Genomic DNA, 20,219 nt, shown 5'->3' with positions numbered 1-20,219 from the left:
GTAGCTGAGGGACCTAGGGCGAGTTATCTAACGATCCCTCCCGCGCAGACTGGTCCCACCCGGGCCGGCCACCCCAGCAAACCCGGGCAGGTGAGGCCTGTCCCTAAGCCAGCACCGCCCCTGAACCTCCAGCGAACCCAGAGCTAAACCTGCACGTGTCAGCCGGCGATCCCTGTACGCATGCGCGACCCTCCCAGATAGGCGTGGCCACAGGGCGGTGCGGGCGGACGCACGCAGAGGAGGTGGAGCCGCGCCTGCGCAGGCCGCCCAACATGGCGGCCGCCTGAACCTCGCGGTAAGAGGGCGGGTAGGACTCAGGGTTGCGGCCGGTGGCGGGTAAGGTTTTGGGGGCGGCAGCGGGATAGGGTAGGATTCAGGGGCCCTCCTGGCACCGAGCCCTATCTTGAAATCCCGGCTCCCACGGACTTGCAGCCCAACGTCTCACTGTCAGCCTCACACAGAGCGAGCGCATAGGACAGTGTTGCTCATTGAGTGAGGCTGAGCGGTATGTGCTGGACCCTCAACTTAATTGTCTGTTTGAAAACTGTCATAGTAAAGTCGGAAAAAATAAAAAGGGGGGAAAAAAAATCTGTATCACTATAAATGGAAATTCCGAGTCTTTGCCATAAATAAAAGACCGCTGTGAAAAGGAACACAGTGTAAGCAGAATAATACAGTTGTAGCTGGATTTGTTTCCCTTGCTCAGGTTGGGAGACTTTCTCCTTTAGGAAAAATGGAAAGAGAGCAGAAGGGAAGCGCTAACCCTTCCCCCCCGCCCAACCCGGGTGATTGTCATGGGGGGTCTCTGGTCCCGCTCCCCACACAAGAACGCAGGACACGGTGAGGCCAAAAAGCAACACCCACGGAGCCATAGGTAGGGGAGTCAGACCACTGTATTCTCGCTGGCGGCTGGAGACACAGGATCCAAAACCCCCGTGCTAACTGCCCTCCGCCCTTGCTGGGTCAGCCATGGCAGTGACATCAGTGGCCAATGGCTAACAGGTCACAGCTGATGACCATCTACCACCCGAGCCAGCACCTTTCCACGTGAGGCCGAGAGCCTGGAAACTGCTCTCTGGGGCTCTGTCCCCACAGTGATACAGAGCTATTTCCCACCTGTCAACCTTTGGTACCTGCTATACTGAGGACATCTTCTCACCTGTCAGGTGCTGCTGTCCCATGACTAACGTGGAGCCGCGGTCATGGTGGCAGGCTCCCCTACCAGCCATGGAGGAGGTCACCTTCAGAAGCGACACTGTGCTGTCAGACATCCACCTCTGCACCCCGAGCCAGAGACACCTCATGGTGAGGCTGAATGGCATGGGGCAGCCTGGTAAGGTCCTGTCGCGTGCAGAGGGGCCCAGCACCTCCTGGTGACCGTTTTGTTTCGTGGTTTCTCATACTCATTGGGGGTTGGGAGGGGTGGGGGGAAGACGGGGAAGACCGGTGTGCTGACCTGTTCTGGATTGCGCACACTGCTTCTTTCATTGCGTAAACTGTGCGTTCCTGAGCACCCGTTTTGTGTGCCAGGCCTAGGACTTCATGCTGGGGATACAAAGTGAATGAGCTCTGCCTCAGGGAGCCCCGTGTCCAGTAGGGGAGACAGGGCACTGAGCTTCCATCTGCCCACTTCCCTCCGTCCCCTCTGCCCCTATCCCAGTGAAGCCCCCTTCATCCCTTGTTGGCTGCGTCTAGCTACTCCCACAGGGCTCCCTGTCTTTTCTCCCTGTTCTCTCCCCCGCTCATCTCCCCAGAAGCCAAGGGGATCTCTTGAAAATGCAAACCACATCTCTGCCCTGATTTAGACCCTCCAGTGTCTTCCCCTTGCTCTTAGACTAAAAGCAGACTCCTCAGTTGGCCTGCGAGGCCCAGCCAACCCAGCCCCTGGCTGTGTGTCCACACTTATCTCCCTGTCCGTCTCTGCTCTGCGGCCACTTTCTGCACCTCTCGGTCCCTTACACAGGGCACAGGCACATACCTTCCTCCTTCAGTGCCTTTGTTTCTGCTGTTCACTCTGCTCAGAACATTCTTCCCTCTTAGTCCTGGCTCCTCAGGTGCCATCTCAGACAGGCCCTCCCTGGCCTCCCTCCTCAGCTCCGATCATCCTGTTTTAGCTTGGTGTTCTGGTGTGACTGACTAATAACACCCCTTTCCCTCGTGTCTCAGTTTGGATTCCTGGATTCTGGAAACTGAGGCTAAGAACAGATAAGTGACTTACTGAGGGTCACACGGCCTGGAGAGATGGAGGACTCCAGCCTAGGATTGGCCGCTCAAGTCCTTGCACCTCCCACCTGCAGCCCACCTGTCCTGGCACACATACTCTTACTGAAACTTGTCCCAGTGACTTTCTGGCCACCAGATGGTAAGGAGCACTTGGTGTCCTTGTCCTGTCTTCCAGACCTTCAGAAAGGAAACAAGTGAAGTGAGAAGGGCATCAGCTTTTAGGAGTTGAGCAGCAGCCACATTCAAAGCTGTATGACCTTCTCAGCTCCCTTAACTTCTAAGCCTCAGTTTCCATATCTGTAAGATGGAGCCGCTACTGCTATCTTCATAGCGACTGTGGGGATGGCATGAGATAATGTGGGCTGAGTATCTACACTGTAGGTGCTCATCAAATGGTAGCTGCTCTTGGTGGTGATTGTGACTGTTTTGTTTGGTGGCCCCAGTGTCACGGCTGAATCCAACAGGCCTTTTCTGCTGGTGTTAGTACGTCTCCACCTGGCCTTTAAAACCTTTTCCGGGTGGAAATCAAATTTTCTGAAAGAAGAAGGGGAAGGGAACAAGAAGACAGCTAGAAATATTCTTTTACATTTTGTCTTGCCTTTCAGTTTTCCTGTCGCAGTTCAAGTTTCTGTGGAACCAAGACTCTCAGACAGACTCAGGGGCTGAGGGTGGTGATCGCGGAGATGTTCCCACAGAAGAGACTCCTGCTGGGATGGGCAGCTCCGGGTCCCCTCCTGGGAGTGGCGGCAGCAGTGAGGGCTTCTCCCTCCAGGCCAGCGCTGACTCCACCGGCCAGGAGTGGGTGGGAGCTCCTCTGGACGAGGATGGGGATTTGGATGTCGTGAGAAGACCCCGGGCTGCCTCTGACCCCAAGCCAGCAGGGCCTCCGAGAGACAAGGTACATCCCATGATTCTAATGCAGGAAGAAGGTGACATCCTGGGAGACGAAGCACAAGAGGGCAGCACCTGTGATGTCATCAAAATAGGTAAATAAAGGCTCGCCTGTCCCCAAGGCAGCAGTGTCGTGTGTTTGAGCATCGGCTGTGTGTTCAAGCCCAGGTCAGGGTCTTGTAGCCATTAGCCCTCACCTCCTCCAGGACGCCTTGCTGCTGCTGCCTCCCACGTCCATGTCCTGACCCAGCTCAGCGAGTGGCTCGGGATTAGAGGGTGTGGAACACTCGGCCAGCCTGACTGGCAGCAGGGAGCCGTGAGAGATTCTGGAGCGAGTGTGGTGGGGGACAGGGAGGTAGACCCAGAATTAATCTGCAGGAGTCTTGTGGCTGATCAAATGGGGCGGGAGCTAGGACCGAGGAGCCAGGTGGGGAAGGGCCAGTGAGGAAGTAGCAGAGGGGGTGTGGACAAGAGGCTTCTGCAGGCGGGATCAAGACTGTCCCCCACCCGGGCATAGGGGTGGAGCAGAGGGGTTTGGGGACGCCAGGATTTTAAATCCCTCGAAATGGAAGGAGCCAGGGCAGGAGGTGATTCAGTGCTGGTTAAACACCTGTCATGCTCTGATATTTTATCTACATCAATCTCGTAGTCTTCACAGTCTGCTCTGAGGTGGGTACAGATGAGGACTTGACAAGCCCAAGGTCATGCAGCTTGGCGGTGAGGAAGGTTCTGAATCCATGTGGCCCGTCGCCATAGCCGGGACTCTTGCCACCCCCAGCACTGCTCATCTGGGGGAGAGGAGCTCTGGCTTGATTCTGTTCATTGAGATCCAGGGTTTCTGATGGTGCCTAAGGTCCCAGGTAAACCTGGGCACTGGCTTGGGTTGGGAGCATGGGTCCATTGGGACACTCAAAAACAGACAGAACAGCAGCTCTGATATCTGTCCACCCACGTGTTTAGCAGTTACTGGGTGCCTGCACATACCAGGCAGGCTGTGTTCCAGACTGCTCCAGGGGGTGACATGGATTCCCACCAGAACTGTACCCCATGCTTTCCATGGATTAGCCCTGGTCCTCATGGCCTTTCCAAGGATGAGTATTCCCGCTTCACTGAGGAGAGAACTGAGGCTCAGAGACATTGAGGAACTTGCCCAAGGTTGCACAGCTAGTCATTGACAGAGCCATGATTCACCCCCAGATCTGTCTGGCACAACAGCCTGTGTTTTCCATGTCACGTGATCAGAACATTGCAAAGTTCTTTTCTCAGGGGTTGATGATGGCTCATTTGACTCTCAACTCTCACTTGGACTCCCTGAGGAGGGGAGGGGCAGACTTGGTTATTCCACAATGAGTGTTTCACGCTCTGGGATTCACCATCCTGCATGTTAAGAACAAAGTCCCATAGCAAAGGGCTGGTCTGTGGGCTCCCCACCTGCCCATTCCCAGTCTCATTTTTGTTCCACTTTCAAACTAAATGGGTACGTTTTGGGCTTTGGCAATCTGAAGTTCTCCTGAAAGCGTACTTTACTAAAAGTGAGTTCTTCCAAATCTCAGTGTCAAATCCAGCCAGGATGCTGGTGGGCAATTATTTCTTACCTTTTATTCAGGAATCAGAATCTAAGTCTGCACGACTTAGAATCTCAGGTCAGATTTATCCTGGAGAAACCCTGAGCGTGGTGGCCTGGGTCCCCAAGAGGACTGCACACAGCCAGTTCTCAACTCACACTGGGGGCAGAGAGCTGCAGCTTCCGCTGAGCACGACAGAGCAGCTGGCTTATGTTCTGGACCCCAGTTGTAAGGGTGGCACTCATCTAAATGCTCATCTCTGCACAGGGAGATGCTCATACCTTGAGTGCTCGAGGGGACCAAAAACAAACAAGGGATGTCCAGGCTGCCCACGTCCCCTCCTGGGGCAGACCCTCCCGGAGGGGAACATGGTAGCCCGACCCATGCTGCTTCCTACCTTGCTACCCTCTCCCTTCCCTCAGTCCCTCGGTCCCTGCTCCTGTTTCGTTGTGAGCAGCTTGTGGTTTGATGCTTGCCAGACCAGGGAGTGTGTGAGGCTACTCAGCTATGCGTGTGTTGTGTGTTAATTTGACAGCCATCGTCATCTTGCTTAAAAGTTACAAGAGCTCAGTCCCATTTCACGGCAAAAATATTGGCCATCGTTCCTTTTTCTCCTTGATCTCACATTTCTAGTCTCTTCCCCCAGCTGCCACCACCAGATTTTATCCTAACCTGTTTTGTGCTTGAGAACATTCCTTATACTTCTCTTCACCTAAAAAAGGATATAAACTCAAAGTTTATTTTGTTAACTTCTCATGTGGTTCTAAGTATAAGAAAAGATTTTGAAATGAGTTGTGATTATTATCAGTGTGCAGTTGGTCAGAACAATATAAACATGACAATTGTAATATGTAGTTACTGAACGTAAAAAATGGAGGTGTGGGGGGGTGTGTTTGATTAAATTGGGCCAAGACCTGTTGTGACCCTAGTCTTCAGACTGTGGGGCACAGAGACCCAGTTACCTGAGACAATGAGTCCTGGTGCCTGGCCTGTGAGTGACGCTCAAATGTCCCTCCCAACTGGGAGCATGTCCTGTGTTTCTGCTGCTCTTTAGACGCCTGACTCTAGTGCCCACTGTGTGTGCAGGTCGCCGTGTGCCCCATCTGTCTGTGTTCTCTCCATCCCCATTTTCACAGTGGCCCTTTCTCTTTTGGTTTCCATCCTGTCCAGAACACACCATGGCCACGCCCCTGGAAGATGTTGGCAAGCAGGTGGGTAGGTCCTGTCCACTCCCCATGGCCCTGAAGGGTCTTTCCTGAGCCTCACATTTTCGGTCCTTCCTTGTCCGTCTCCCTCCAGGTGTGGCGGGGTGCCCTGTTCCTAGCTGACTACATTCTGTTCCAGTGGGACCTCTTCCAGGGCTGCACCGTACTGGAGCTCGGGGCTGGCACGGGGCTTGCCAGCATCGTCGCAGCCACTGTGGCACAGACGGTGTATTGTACAGGTAACGCCCACCATCTCACAGCATGTCCTGACTGTAAAAAGAGTGAGGGAGTGACACTGGAAGTGGGACATTGGCTGCTAGGGATTTTGCCATCCTGTTGCCCTGGTTTTCTCCATAATGTCAGAATGTCCCAGCAACACCCTGTCCTCAGGGGCAGCAGAACCCAGCAGGTGCAGGACCACTTCCACTTAAGAAGGTGCCAGCAGCTCTGCCAGTATCTTTGCTCACTCGTCTACCAAAGAGCAAACATCTCAGAAAACCACGAGGACATACCTTTTATAAGGCTTAAAAACAAGTTTGTTATTTTTCCCTCCCCAATTCTCTAATTATAGAAACCTTGCTTCCTCTTAGTGGAAAACATGTAGAACAGCAAATAGAAATTACTCATAATTTTATAACACCCCAATTCAGCCAACCATTGCAGTTTATTGAGCACCTACAATGTGCAGACATGGTTCTGGATGTAGGGGATCCAGGAGTGAATAAAACAGGTCAGGTTGCTATCCTTAGGGAGCTGAAGTTTTAGAATCTATCTTTTAACTGTGTATTTCTTTGATAATCTTTTTCCTTCCCCTTTGTGTGTACAGACTCCCAAAAAATATCTGAAATCAAACCATGTGTGTGTGTATATATATATATATATATATATATGTATATATATATGTATACATATATATATATATATATCTCTATCTTGCCAAAACTGTTGAACATTTTTGGGAGTATTTTTCCATGTCATAAAAAATTATTTACAAATACAATTTCAATGTCCAGATAGTATTATCTTTTTTTTTTTTTTTTTTTTTCCATTTTCCTTTTGCTGGGCATTTTGGTTGTTCCCATGTTTTGGGGGTGTTTTTTGTTGTTTGTTTTTTGTTGTGGTTTTTTTGTTTGTTTGTTTTTTGCATTTATCAATTGCACAGCAGTGAGCACCTTTGTGCATCATTGTCTGTTATTCCTTAGACTAGAAGTGTGTGACCTTTCTTAAGCTTTTAATACATATTGCCAACTGATTTATTTTTTAATTTTGAAATAATGTTAGAGTCATAGAGAAATTGCTAAAATATTACAGAAAGTACCATCTACCCTTTACCAGCTCCCTTCAGTGATAACATACATAACTGTACTTGATGAAAACCAGCAAATTGACTAGTGCAGTACTTTCAACTCAACTCCAGGCTTGCCAATGTGCGTTTTTAGAAAGAGTGTACCCGTTTTTAAGAGAGGAGTATCTCATTAAGTATTATTAAATTTTAAATCTTTAATACCTGCTAGTTGAAAATGATATCTGCCGGTATGGTTTGCAATTTGTTGATTCCTACTTCATGTTTTCATGGCCCAGGTCTTTTGCTGCTGAGATAGCAAAGGGGAACCCAGGGGGTGCCTGTGATGAGGGCATCCCGTCCTTTTCAGATACCCTGAGTTAACCACTGGTCAGGACTCTGCAGGCTGCCCCCCTATTGGCTGCTCCTTGACCGTTCCGTGCAGGTTGCCAGTAAACACTTCTAAGTGTCAAGCCATAATGCGATGCCAGAGAACCATACTCAGTGCCTAGCGCTAGTAGCAGGATGTAATTGTGTGTCTTATCCTTGAGAGTTACCAGCGTGAAGAAGCAAGCTTGTGTTTGGATGGTACGTTAGTTACTACAGCCTTTCACATCCATGAGCATCTGATTGTCACTTCACAGGGAGCTTGTCTGTCGCCAGGAAGCGTTTTACTATCCCTTTGTCCAAGTGGGCAGACTGAGGCTAAGGTCAAATGTCTAGCCAAGGTCATAATGTAGCAAGGGGGTGGGGGAATAGCCCAAGGCTCCATCCAGGTCTCCCACCCCCACAGCCAGCTTCCCCTCTTTTATCTGTTTCATATTTTAGACTCTCACGCAAGATCTGTTTTGACAAAAACTATTATAGAGGCTTAAAAACAACCAGTTGTGTGCTGTCAGACACACACCATCAATATTCTCTTCACCCAGTGGCCCAGGAAAAGAGACAGGTGTGTCCCCTCAGTGAGCAGGGAGCTCCCCACCGGCCCTTGACCAGACTCTGTGTGGTCCCTGGGATGGAGACAGTGGTCTCGTCCCCTGGGAGTCTGCAGTGGGTGGGGTGGCGCATCCATAGCCACAGTGGGCCAGGCGATGTCATTAACAAGACTCTCTGTACCTTCCACACGTACATTCTCCTAACTGAAAATTAATTTTTGGCGAAACACTCTCCTACACTCCCAGCAAGGATTTACTGCCCTGGGGCTCATTTCTGCTGAAATGCTAGGAAACCACACCTGGTCAGAACCAGCAGGCAGCTTGGGGTAGCTACAGACGGCAGTGACGTGCGCCACGCGCAGGAGAGCGTGCCCCAGCCTGTCTGAATCTGCTCTGCTTACCGATTGATCACATCCAAACGCCCTTATGACTCTAGTCAGGTTTCTGGGCTGTCAAAGAGCAAGCTTAGATTTGGAGTCAGAGGCGCCAGGATCCACATCCATCCTTTGCTCTTACTAGTTGTGCGACTTTGCTCAAGTCTTCATCTGTGAAACGGGATCCACGATCCTGGCTCAAGGGGTTGTTAGAAACACTCAGGTGGGCTGGGAGAAGTGCGTGTTTCATGGACTCCAAAAATATATAAAAGGGGAGCCCTCACCCCTTCCTTCTGGAGTGCACACACGGCCTGTCCTCACCGGGATAATCATCTCTTATTTAAAGAAAAGGTCATTAAAAAGAGCCTTAAGTTGACCATATTTAATTTTGGAGTAAAACACACAGGAGACACTTTAGTTTTAGTTTTGCACGTTTCTGCAGTCATGCTGCTGACCCCAGCTCTCTCCAGGTGTGAACGCGGGGAGAAAAGTGTCGTCATGCTGGCGCTTTGTGGCATGCCCTTCTCTCATTCCAGATGTCGGTGCAGATCTCTTGGCCATGTGCCAGCGAAACGTTGCCCTCAACAGCCACCTGACTGCCTCTGGAGGTGAGGCCCGGCATGTCTTCTGCCTGGGAGGGAGGTATCTTTGTTTGGCAGGTGGGACAAACACCCAGGACCATAACCCTGGCACACGGGGTTCTGCCTGCGTCCCGTTATATCCAGGTGAATGCAGGGAGCAGACACAGTCTTAGCTTCACAGGGCTTCTGACCCTAGATCACTGTCCTTGCTTCATCTCCCCCTTCCAATGCTCACCGCCACGTCCTACTTCAGTTCTCTGCCCCCTGGACATCACAGTGGCCCACTACCTGGTCACCCCAGCTCCTTGTCTGACCTGCCCAAGCTGCCCTCCACGTAGCGTCCAGAGGGCCCTTTCTAGATGAAAGACTGACCCCTTCAGAGGTAAAGTCAAGTTCTTCCTTTGGCTCCCACACCTCCTGGTCTGGCCCCTGCCTGCTTTTCCTGCCTCCTCTCCTGATAGTCCTGCCATCCAGCCCTGCATCCAGCGAGCCAAGGGCTCATTCCACCTGCTCTCCCCTGCCCAGAATGCCTCCCCTGTCCACCCATCTGCTGGATGGTCAGGTGCCTGCACCACCTGCAGGAATGCACTTACGTGATAGATGCCAGCAGCTGACTCCTCACTGGACCGCCTGTCCAGACCTTCCTCCACCCAGCAGCTTTGGGGCACTTTTTCCAGGTCACTCGAGCTCACCAGACCTTTCAGAGGTGTCCCATTACTCTCTGACTCCGGTGCTTGTCCTGAATCCTGCAGGGCCTGTAGGCCCCCCCCCTCAGGCGCGCCTCCACTCCAGCCATCCGAGCCTTGGAGGCTCCCCTCCCCTTGGGGCCTGTGTACTTGCTGTTCCTTCTGCCCAGAAGGGTCCTCTCGCCCTGATTATGCTCAGGTCTCCAGAATCCAGAGGAGTCACAGTCCCCCAGCCGACACTCATGACACCTTGAACCATTGCATTTGACATTTGTTTGTGCAGCTAGTGGATTGGTGTCTGCCACCCTGCTAGACCACACGTTCCATGACGTGAGGGGCCCTGTCTGTTTGATGCCCGCTGCTGAGTTGTGTGACGAATGCCCGGTCAGCAGGGTCAGAGGGAAGGAGCAGGCATGAATCGCCGTGTCTGAGCCTTCCCTGACACCCCTGTCTGACACAAGAACCCCTCTCTCCTGTATGCCTGGTACATCCCATGAATATTGCCCTGACCATGCAGCCTTGCCGGTGTCTGCTAACTTCCTAGCCTGTCCTCGGCTGCAGCTTCCCAAGGCTGGGCACGTGTCTCCTAAATCTTTGTATTCCCTGTGTCTGGCACAGGGACTAATACTTAGCACTCAGAGAATGTGGGATCGATGGATGGAAGGAAAGAAGACAGGATGTATAGATGAGTGGGAAGATGGGTGAACAGGAAGGAGGGAGGGAGGGGAAAGATGGGTGAGAGGATGGATGGATCGATTTGGGAGTATAGTATAAAAGTATTCTTTTCTCCCTAATCGTTTATAGAGTTTGGGGAATTCTGTGTGTGTTTTTCCAGGTGGTGTAGTGAAGGTCAGAGAACTGGACTGGCTGAAAGACGACCTCTGCACAGGTGCGTGTCTTCCTCTCACGTCCCTTTTGATTCAGTGGTTCCCAGTAATAGCTCAAGGCCATCGGCCTCATGGCCTTGACTGACAGCAGAGTCTGGCTGCTGCCACGGTCCATGGCTCACCACAAGTCCTCTCTGTTGGCTGAAGAGTGACAGGTGTCATTCTTGGAGCCCGGGTTGGCATCCCAAGAGCCAGCGTGCTGGGCACCTTCCCTTCACTCTGTTGTCAGACCTCCCAGTGTCACTGCACAGTCGGTGCAGTAACCCCTGAATAATGAGTGAAGACGGACGCTCAGGTTAGTGCCTGCCCAGGTCCCTCAGCCGGCACTTGGCAGGGTCAGGGTGTGAACACAAGTCCGTCGGACTCCAGGGCTTCAACCGTTTTCCTGCGAGTCCCACTGGGCGCACTGTCCTTTGCCCACAGCAGGGAGTCAGCCACGTGGGTCAGAGCCCCGTGTGGGAGGGTTTTCTAAATTCTTGACACAAACTATTTCAGACCCGCATGCATGCTTGCTCTTTCTATGTATAAAAATTTTCCCCTGTGAGCTGTCAGGCGAGGAAAATCATTGCTTGTTGGGTACCTGTCACTTGCTAAGCATGTAGCATACTTTAGGTTCTGTCACCTCCCCAGCCACCTTGTGAGGGACCCTTTCTTATGCCCATTCTCGTACAAAACTGAAACCCAGAGAGGTGAAGCCCCTTTCTCGGGGTTACACAGCAAGTACAGGGGGCAGGAACCAAGGACGCACGTTTCACATGCTACCGGCCGAGACAGTAGATAAGGCCAGAACCCATGTGCCCCTCGCTGGCTGCAGCCACCCCCGACAGAAAGGGCACCTCTTTCCCTGTGGGTCTCCTTCCAGCAGCCGTGTCCCTGAAGCGGGGACCCTGGGATTCAGGGATGCCTGGCAGTGCCCACTGCCTCTTTCAGTTGGTCTCAGTGAGAGGCCGTGGCCCACAGAGAAAGGAGGGAGCACAAAACGACCTTTTTCCTTCTTTCCCAGATCCTGACGTCCTCTTCAGCTGGTCAGAAGAGGACATCTCCGACCTGTACAACCACACCACCATACTGCTCGCGGCCGAAGGTAAGAATAGCCTTTGCTCACTGCTGTGTCCCCGTCATGTGTAGCCCAGCACGCGTCCCTGCCCCTCCACGGAATTCTCTGTGTTTTAGAAGCATCTTTCCAGGACATCATGCCACACCTACGTGCACTGTTCATTCTAACTGTTGCTGCCATGTTTCTAAGGACTCAGTGCACAGTGTCCCTGAGGGTCCTCTGAGGAAGAGATTTCTCTGCTCTCTGCACGTTTGCCCCTAATGCTGTGTTTCTTCCCTGCAGTGTTTTATGACGACGACTTAACGGATGCCCTATTTAAAACACTTTGCCGACTCGCTCACAAATTGAAAAACGCCTGCACAGCCATTCTCTCCGTGGAGAGAAGGTGAGCGTTGTAGCAGGGGGCTGTGTTGGCGTCCCCAGAGCTAGACTCGTACCTTTCACACATGCTGTCATCAGTGTCGTCATCGTCACTCAATTCGTGAGCACCCGTTTCAGGTCCTTTACACACATGGCCTCATTTCACCCACACACCAGCCCCATCCCCCTTTCTCAGATGACGAGCAGAAGGCCAAGAGACATCAGGGAACTTTCTGGGCCACAGCTAATCCCTGAGGAGGCAAAGTATTTGAGTGCAGGCCGTACACCAGAGCTGACATGTGGGGCCACCACAGTCTGTCGAGGGCCTCTCCTCTTCCTGAACGTTCCCTCCAGGATGCCACCTGTCCCGCTGGTCCCCCAGGTCTCTGTCCTCTCCCTGATGCTGACATAGCCCCTCTAGGACATTCCTGTTTGAGTATCCTACAACGTGAGGGCTCCGCTGATGGAGTGTCTGTCTTGCGACAGGTGCAGTGCTAGACACGGGCTTTTAGGCTAGTCCACACTTTTCTGAAGGCAGTTTGGCATGTGGAGCAAAACCCATAAAACCGAACGTGCTTTAGTGACCCAACAATTCAGCATCTAGAAATTCGCCCTGTGGAAGCGATCACAGTGCTGTACAAAGCCATCCAACAGGCCTATGCGTTTATGCCGATAATGTCTGGGACTTCCTTCACGGTACACATGACCGATGGCAGCATGGGGGCCTCCATTGGATTCTGCTCTTACAGACTATAAAGGAAAACATCGAAAAGTCAGGAAAAGTTGAACACTGACTGGATACTTTATGATAAAGAATTATTAAATTTGTTTTTACTTGAAAAGAGCCTTGATCTTTTCAAGATACACATGGACGTATTTATGGCAGGAGTCTGGCGTTTGCTTTTTAATAATCTAGTGGGGTGGGGGACAGAGGTGACAGAGTAGCCGTGAGTTGACAGTGGTTGAAGCTGGGCAGTTCATCAGACTGTTCTCGCTCCTTTTGTATCTTTGAAACTTTTCATGATAAAAGATATTGGAAAGAAAACGGAAGGAGGTGAAGAGATTGAATTTCAAGGTAAATCGTGTGGCAGATTTAGGGTGTGGAAAGGTGCAAGTGGCCGGGCTGGGGCTGCTCTGTGAGGACTCAGCTCTGAAGTCACCCCCTCCGAAATGTCCCCAACCCCACCAGCTTCCCAGCAGCATTCTCTCCATTACCAAGCTCCCCGAGGCCTCTGCCTTTTCCTCTGCCGTTCATTGCATTCATGGTCCTGGCCCAGCCGCGTGCCATGTCTGTGCTGGTGCAGGGGGCAGTGAGCAGGCCCCCACACGCAGCCCTGGCCTCAGGTGTGGTCTGCAGGCAGCCCTTGTACCAATTTGTAGCTCCTGGGGCAGTGGTGTTACCGTAGGCATGTGGCTTCACCTCTCTGAGCCTCAGTTTCCATATCCGTAAAGGGGAGGTGGTGGCCACTTCCACCTCCCAAGCTGCCCTACACATCAGGAAGGAAGCACGGTCAGAGGCTAAACACACAGGAGGCACTCGCTGACTCCCGCCCCGCAGCATGAGTGAGATTGGAGACAGCAGGAAGGCAAGCAGTGGGCAACGGCCAGGCCTTTCCCCATGATGAGGCGTGTCGGCTGCTTGTTTGCAGGCTGAACTTCACACTGAGTCACCTGGACGTCACGTGCGAGGCCTACGACCACTTCCGCTCCTCCCTGTACCAGCTGGAGAGGCTCGAGGACGGCCAGCTGCGCTTCGCTGTGGAGCCAGTGGAGGCCTCCTTCCCACAGCGCCTCGCGTACGAGCGCATCCAGCAGCTGGTAGGTGCGGCCCCGTCTGGGCCTCTGGTGGCTCCGCCGTGATGCTATTGACTCCCTGGCAAAGGGCTCTCCTTAACGAAACCTGTGGTGGGATCTCACCGTGTCTGGGGGTGGGCCTGCCCGGCGACTGTCGCCTTTATAGCACGTTCTTTTCCTGTGGGCAGTGCAGGCTCAGAGGAAGCAGGACTGAGGATGGAAGGTTCTGGAAGCAGGAAGTGAGTGGGTACTTGGTTGGGTTGCAGCTCTCGATGCAGGGACTTCTGGTGCTGATGGTCACATCTCTGCGGAAATGTGCTGGCCTCTCAGACTCGGGGGGTTTGTCTAATGACTGGTGACCCTTAGGACCCTGAACGATGGAAGCCCATCACATCAGGCCTCTGAGGAACCGCCCTAATAATGGTGCCTGTGCCAAGCGCCAGGCCCAGTTCTCATCCACCGTCTCAGTCAACGCCCCAGTGAGGCAGCTGGCCGGGAAAGGGCAGAACTGGGACTTAATCGTACAGCCACATCACTTCCTATCACCGTTTTTAAACCCAGCACTTGGGGAAAATTTGAAAAGTCAAAATTACCCTTAAAAATCCCTTAACATGACGAGGAGCTGGATTCGTAGAAGTGGAAAGGACGGGAATTCGCGTCTTGTTGTCTTTACCTTTTGGCTGTGGCCGCCCTTTCTCTGTGTCTGTGGAGCCCTGGGCCTGGTCCTCAGGAGGAGAGAACCACAGGGCCCTCTGTCCCAGGCTCCCATCCCGTGCCCAAAGCGAGCACAGCACTGGCTTTGTGTGGCTCCCGTGTGTGAGGAGGTGGGTGTGCCCTGTGCCATGGAGTCAGGATAAGTGACGTCCTCACAGCCCTGGGCTGGGTGCAGTGCCTGCAGACTGCTGCCCATCGCTCTCTTATGGACTCCGTCTGTCTCATCCGTGGGCTCCCTCTTTTCCTGCTGCCTGCCATTTTCCCAGCATTACTGTCTTTTCCAAAGGCCCCTGCCGTCTCATGGTGTGCTCAAAGTAGGAGGACAGCATCAGTGTTGACATTAGTGCCTCCAGCCATGTTTCAGGCTTGCTTTGCTCTAGGACCCCCTGTGTGTCTTTCTGTCCATCCAGGGTATCTGTAGATCTCTCCTCCAACACATTTCAAATGATTCTGGTTTTTTTCCTATGAGCCTCCTTCACTGTATAGCTTTCCCTTGTTTACTACCCCACCCTCTCTGGGCAGCCTCCCTGCCCGTCAGCCTTCCAGTAGGTGGCAAACAGGCTACTTCTGCTAGTGAGGACACGAAGCTTTCACTAAGAATCTGGCATGTTTTTGTACCTTCTCCACCTGCCAGCATTATTAAGAGGCCAAAAAAGGCAGCTACTTCTAAATTCAGCAGCCATGGTACATGACGCTAAAGACGTCCCCAAATGGAGAAATGGTGGCGACTGGCTGCCGTTCTGGTCCCTTTTGATTGGATGGTATCCTGATGCCTCCTGGATGAATGCCGGTACTTCTCCATCCAGCTTCTCTGCCACAGTGAAGCAGAAAGAACAGCCGAGAGCGACGGAGATCAGAGAAAGCCCCCACGTGGTTTGCATGTTGCCCATGGCCCACATGTCATTTGTTCTCTCGCTAATTATCAGGTTGGTGCAAAAGTAATTTTAACCTTTTAAACCGCAGTTACTTTTGCACCAACCTAATACATCCCTTTATGAAAGTATGAAGCCTCGTTTGTGAACCTGAGGAATCTCGCCTTTCTCTGTTCACTGCAGGAGCTCTGGAAGATCTTTGTGGAACCAGTAACGTCACCCATCGCGTCTGCAAGCACGGCTCCTTGACTGTTCTTGTAAGTCAGTTCCAATAAAATCAGAGGCTCATGGACTGATGTGCTTGAGATATTACTTTTAAAATGTGGCAGATGGACCTTATATGACCCAAGACGGTTTTCTGGAGTCTGTCGCTGCCTCCCAGTATCAGCCAGAGAACATGACTGCTCTCCTCTGCTAACGGCTCGCAAATGGGTGTAGTATTGTCGCCACAGTTGCTGTGTAGAGCCACACAAAGCAACACACAGAAGCCTCATTTCCCTCAAGGCTGTGGGTGCTCCGTCCCTGGCCCCCTGGTGTGGTGACAACCAGGGCCCATGGGAGGAGGAGGCAGGAAGTCACCTGCCAAGTGGCCTTTGTTCGCTAACCAAAATCAGGTATGCTCAGAACAGACACAGAGCTGCTTTTTTGGGTCTTACGTGGCTGACCCGCGTTCCTGTGAGGACCTGCCTTGTGGGTGTTTGTTTCTCGTGCTCAGCTGGGGCTGGTTCCCTGCCTCCCCTCCGCCTCCCACTCCATGTGGGGTCACGAGTGCCTGTACCTTGTCTATCTTGTTATCTTTCTCTGTGTCTCTCCTATTGCCACCCTCCCTGTCGCTCCACACCCCTCTCCCACTCTCTCCCTCCTTCTCTCCAGTTTGGGTCCCATCTACCTGCTGCTCTTGGCCCTCCCTGCAGCACCCTTCCCCCCACCTTGCTTCTGCGTGCTTTCCTCCAGGGCCTGGTGTGGCCCGTCCCCACTGGCCCTCACAGTCCGGCTACTTCCTGGACAGCTCCCGCTGTCCCTGCCCACTCTCACTTCTCCTCAAGCACCCAGGTCCATTTCCCAGGCCCATCATACCTGCAGTCAATGGCTTATCTGGACAGTAGGGGCCAGGTATTTGCAAGTCTTAACTCATTTCATTTTTCCCAACTCTAGGTCAGCAACCAGGTTATACCCATTTAACAGTTGAGAAGACTGAGCCTCTAAAGAGTAAAGATCACCATAAGGTCAAGGACCTTGTTTGTCTTAATATCACTATATTCCTGGCATTTGGTCTTGCTCAGTGTAGGTACTCGGCGTATATTGAATGAATCACTAATACGAATTACTGCCAAAACGGTTTTTCCTCAGGGACACTGGGCCACATTTGCGAACATCTTTGGTTGTTACAACTCAAGGAGGTAGGTGCTGCTAAACATCCTACCGTGCACAGGAAAGCCCCCACAACTGAGAATGATCCAGCCCCAAATATTAATAGTGCCAAAGTTGAGAAACCCTGACCTAGAAGAAGAGAATTAGCTACCTGAGAAAAGAAAAATAAGTCTTGGCTGAACCTGCAGTGAAGACGACTTGGGACAAAGTCCCACCACTCCCCTCTGGGAGTGGGGAGAAAATCTACACACATTATCCCTAAATCTAATAAAGACCCTAAAAGGCAAAAGTGAGCCCCATTTTACTTATGAGAAATCTGAAGTTCAGAGAGGTTTAGCCACTTGCCCAGCATCACACAGCCACCAAGTGGCAGAGTCAGGCTCGGAGTCCACGGCTGTCTGTCCCTCATTCCTATGCGCACCCTACATTCCCACCGGCATCAGTGATGGCGGCCTCACCTGGGTGCTTATTAGAACCGCGGCAGCAGTCCCAGGCCAGACCTGAGTCAGAATGTGCGTTTTTGACAAGGCCCCAGGGGACTTGTGTGCACAGTGGTTCTGAGAATCATAGCCTTTGAACTATTCCCATTTTCCAAGGTTTCTACACAAAAACCGCCCCTGACAGACTTGCTGTAATTGAGCAGAGTCACAGATCACTACGGGATATGTTAATAATGAGTCTTCAAAAGAAAACCCCGCTAGACAGAGGCCTCCACTGGCAATATGTCAGCACTCACGGTGGCATTTTCCTAGCACTCCAGGGGACAAGCCCATAAATGTAATTTGGCACCAAGCAACAGAGTTCTCATGCCTTTCACCTGGCGCATTAGGATGAATGCTTTTGTATCTAAACCACTCGGCCTAAAAGCTTCCTCTGAGTAGAGCCTGGAATTAACCTTCATCCACTGTAATTCGCAGCATCGTCAGATTGTGAACTTCTCAGAATCAAATGCACCCTTATCACCGTGATTTATGGCTTTGCTTGAGCCTAAGTGCGCGTTTAGCAGCAGTATTTCAAAATTGTCAACCCATTGAGATGTTCTGCTGGGGAATTAACCCAGGCCATTGGACTCAATTCTCTTTGGACACATTCTAACATTTTTGGGGTAATATATAACCCAAGGAGGGAAGTTGGTTGTTCAAGCCTTCACGGGAAAGAGGCGATAAAACCAACAAATAGTGGTTTGCCATGGCCCCCCAGTACTTCTCCAATGACTGTGCCCACAAGTCGCTCAGGGTCTTGCCAGATTGCAGGTTCTGACTCAGTACTGGGTGGGGGTCAATACTGCAATCCAACAAGGTGGCAGTGAAGCCTTATAAATCATGGAAATGCTCCCAAACCAAAAAACTGTTAGGACACTTTCTACAATCTATGGAAAATGTCCCCAAGCGTCTTACACGGATCAGCAAATATCTTCAGAGTAACTCTGTGAAGAGAGGAGTCTCACCATTTCACAGATGAGGAGACTGAGGCTCAGAAAGGCTATGTCATTTGTCCAGGGCCATCTGGCAGGTCCATGGAAGAGCCAGCATTTGAACTCAGGTCTACCCAACCCGAGTGTGTGCCCTTAATCAGGAATGACACATCACAACCTCCCTCTTCAGTGCAGTCACTGGGCCAGCAGCAGCAGTGTCACCGGAGAGCTTGTTAGATTGCAGCCCAACCCCTGTCCTATGGGGCTGTGCAGAGGGTGGCTGGTGATGTGACAGCAGCCTTATCAGAGCAGGCCCAGGAGAAGAGCAGAGAGGGTACCAACACGACAGTCGATGTTTTGTAACCTGGTGTCAGACATGACATCCATCACTTTTGTCATCTTCAGTCCTTTAGAAGTGAGTCACGAAGTCCAGCCCACACTCAGGGACGGGACCCCACAGGGTGGGATTCCCCAAAGGTGGGCTTATCAGGGGTGTCTCGGAGGCTGAATGATGTGGGAGGGAGGAGGCAAGCCTGCCAGCCACACGGCGTTCTCAGTCACAGCTGACAGCCTTGAGTGCCAGCTCCCACCCAGCTTCCAGTCTACCCCGATCTGTTCATTTTCTTGCCCACCTGAATGAATGTGAGCACTGAGATTTGTTCCTGAGTCACTTGGGGGTTGGGTGGCACAGGAAAAGGAGGAGGCTGAGGGTGACATCCAGCTTTCTGGCTTGGGTGACTGTGTCTTCTGACAACACATAACTTAAGAAGAGCCACCAGCACCCCTCCACCAAGGGGCATTCTCCTGATGACCCCTTCTTTGCTTTAACACTTTGCTTCCCAAAGTGTGGCAGTTTATGACACCAGTGGTACCTGGATGGTTTCTCCTCCCGCAGGTTCCAAGGCTTGAGGTGGCAGGGCAGGGTACCTTACCTTGGGGCAGGCTCGTGGAAGGGCTCTTGCCATGAGGGGGTGCTTCAGCCTCAGGGATGACAGCAGAAATGCAACAAGGAATCCAGGGCGCAGTCATCAGTCCCCTTAGCCACTGGCAGCGGCTCCAAAGTGTGGGTCCCCAGTGACTTGGGGGACCCTAACTAACCTGCTATAGGTTATACAGTGGTACACTAGCTCTGAGAGCCACCAGCACCCAGCTAGCCCCACCCCCTAATTCAAATCAAACCCACGTTTGTAAAGCGCCTACCATTAATTCCATCTATCAGCACACCAGACCTGTGCCCATTATAGAGATGGGTAAGCTGAGGCTTGAGACACGCACTGTAGGCTATCTGAGGTCACAGGACTTGGAAGTAACAATGGTGGAGTCTACACCCAGGTCAGTCTGACTCTGTAGCTAGCATTCTTTCCATTACCCCCTGCCCAAGGTAGGGACTGTTGATTTGAAGGCAGGGAGGATCCGTGTGTATTGGAGACCATGCTGTGTCATTGTCCTGGGATAGATCACAGGGTTTGACGTGCCAGGGCTGAACCGTGATTCTGCCTTAGACTTTACGCAGCAATGGACATCGGAGTCATGCAGGAGCATTTGTTTGGGACAGGAGTGTCTGGACCAGGAGGGAGCCAAGCTCAGAAATGGGCTCCATGGGCAGGTGGTGGAGTTTCTAGCTTCAGAGCTCACCAAGAAGAGAGCCTGGAGCTGATGGTTTGAATGTTGGGGCCAGGGACAAAAGGAACTGAGCCTTCTCCCCCATCTTCCACTGGAAGTTCCTGAGAAGCAATAAAGCTTGGTGGTTAGAGCATGGTGCCTGGTGTCTGAACGGTGCTCTAACCAGCCCCAACACTCACCTATCTGAGCCTCAGTATCCATGTCTGTAAAATGGGCACACTGCTAGCACTTACCTCTCAAGGTTATACTTGATGATGCATGCAAACCACGAGGTTGGACAATTAAGTCCGCAAACTCATCCTAGATAAAGTGCTATATGCTTCATTGCTGAATATCACCTTCGAAGTGCTCCCCTTGGGAAGCTATGCACCGACGCCAGTGCCTA

General features: G+C 52.0%; 1 protein-coding gene across 5 annotated transcripts; it reads left to right on the top strand.

Annotated features, from left to right (window-relative positions):
- The first annotated feature begins 206 nt into the window (after positions 1 to 206).
- Positions 207 to 15,722, top strand: METTL22 (methyltransferase 22, Kin17 lysine). 5 transcript variants are annotated; one of them, XM_074322638.1, is made up of 12 exons: positions 207 to 295; positions 1,167 to 1,333; positions 2,167 to 2,362; positions 2,829 to 3,209; positions 5,850 to 5,890; positions 5,979 to 6,123; positions 9,012 to 9,083; positions 10,578 to 10,631; positions 11,633 to 11,713; positions 11,969 to 12,071; positions 13,696 to 13,864; positions 15,610 to 15,722. In XM_074322638.1, exons 3-12 carry the CDS (start codon positions 2,242 to 2,244, stop codon positions 15,673 to 15,675), a joined length of 1,233 nt encoding a protein of 410 aa, XP_074178739.1. In that variant the 5' UTR covers positions 207 to 295; positions 1,167 to 1,333; positions 2,167 to 2,241; the 3' UTR covers positions 15,676 to 15,722. The 5 variants fall into 5 exon arrangements, with proteins under 5 accessions (XP_074178739.1, XP_074178737.1, XP_019609691.2 ...); XM_074322636.1 differs by having other exon boundaries at positions 8,946 to 9,083; XM_019754132.2 differs by lacking the exon at positions 2,167 to 2,362.
- Positions 15,723 to 20,219: the final 4,497 nt, after the last annotated feature.

This window comes from Rhinolophus sinicus, linkage group LG18 (assembly GCF_036562045.2).
Source record: "Rhinolophus sinicus isolate RSC01 linkage group LG18, ASM3656204v1, whole genome shotgun sequence".
NCBI lineage: Eukaryota > Metazoa > Chordata > Mammalia > Chiroptera > Rhinolophidae > Rhinolophus > Rhinolophus sinicus.
Note: the sequence above shows the minus strand (reverse complement) of the source record. Positions and strands in the feature narration are given on the sequence as shown.

What these genes read in the sequence shown, in the direction of transcription:
- METTL22 (XM_074322635.1), top strand. Translation starts at nt 1,180, where the DNA reads ATGACTAACGTGGAGCCGCGGTCATGGTGGCAGGCTCCCCTACCAGCC. An exon ending in ACAGACGGTGTATTGTACAG is followed by an intron (nt 6,124 to 8,945) that starts GTAACGCCCACC and finishes AGCTCTCTCCAG; the next exon opens with GTGTGAACGCGGGGAGAAAA. An exon ending in GAAAGACGACCTCTGCACAG is followed by an intron (nt 10,632 to 11,632) that starts GTGCGTGTCTTC and finishes CTTCTTTCCCAG; the next exon opens with ATCCTGACGTCCTCTTCAGC.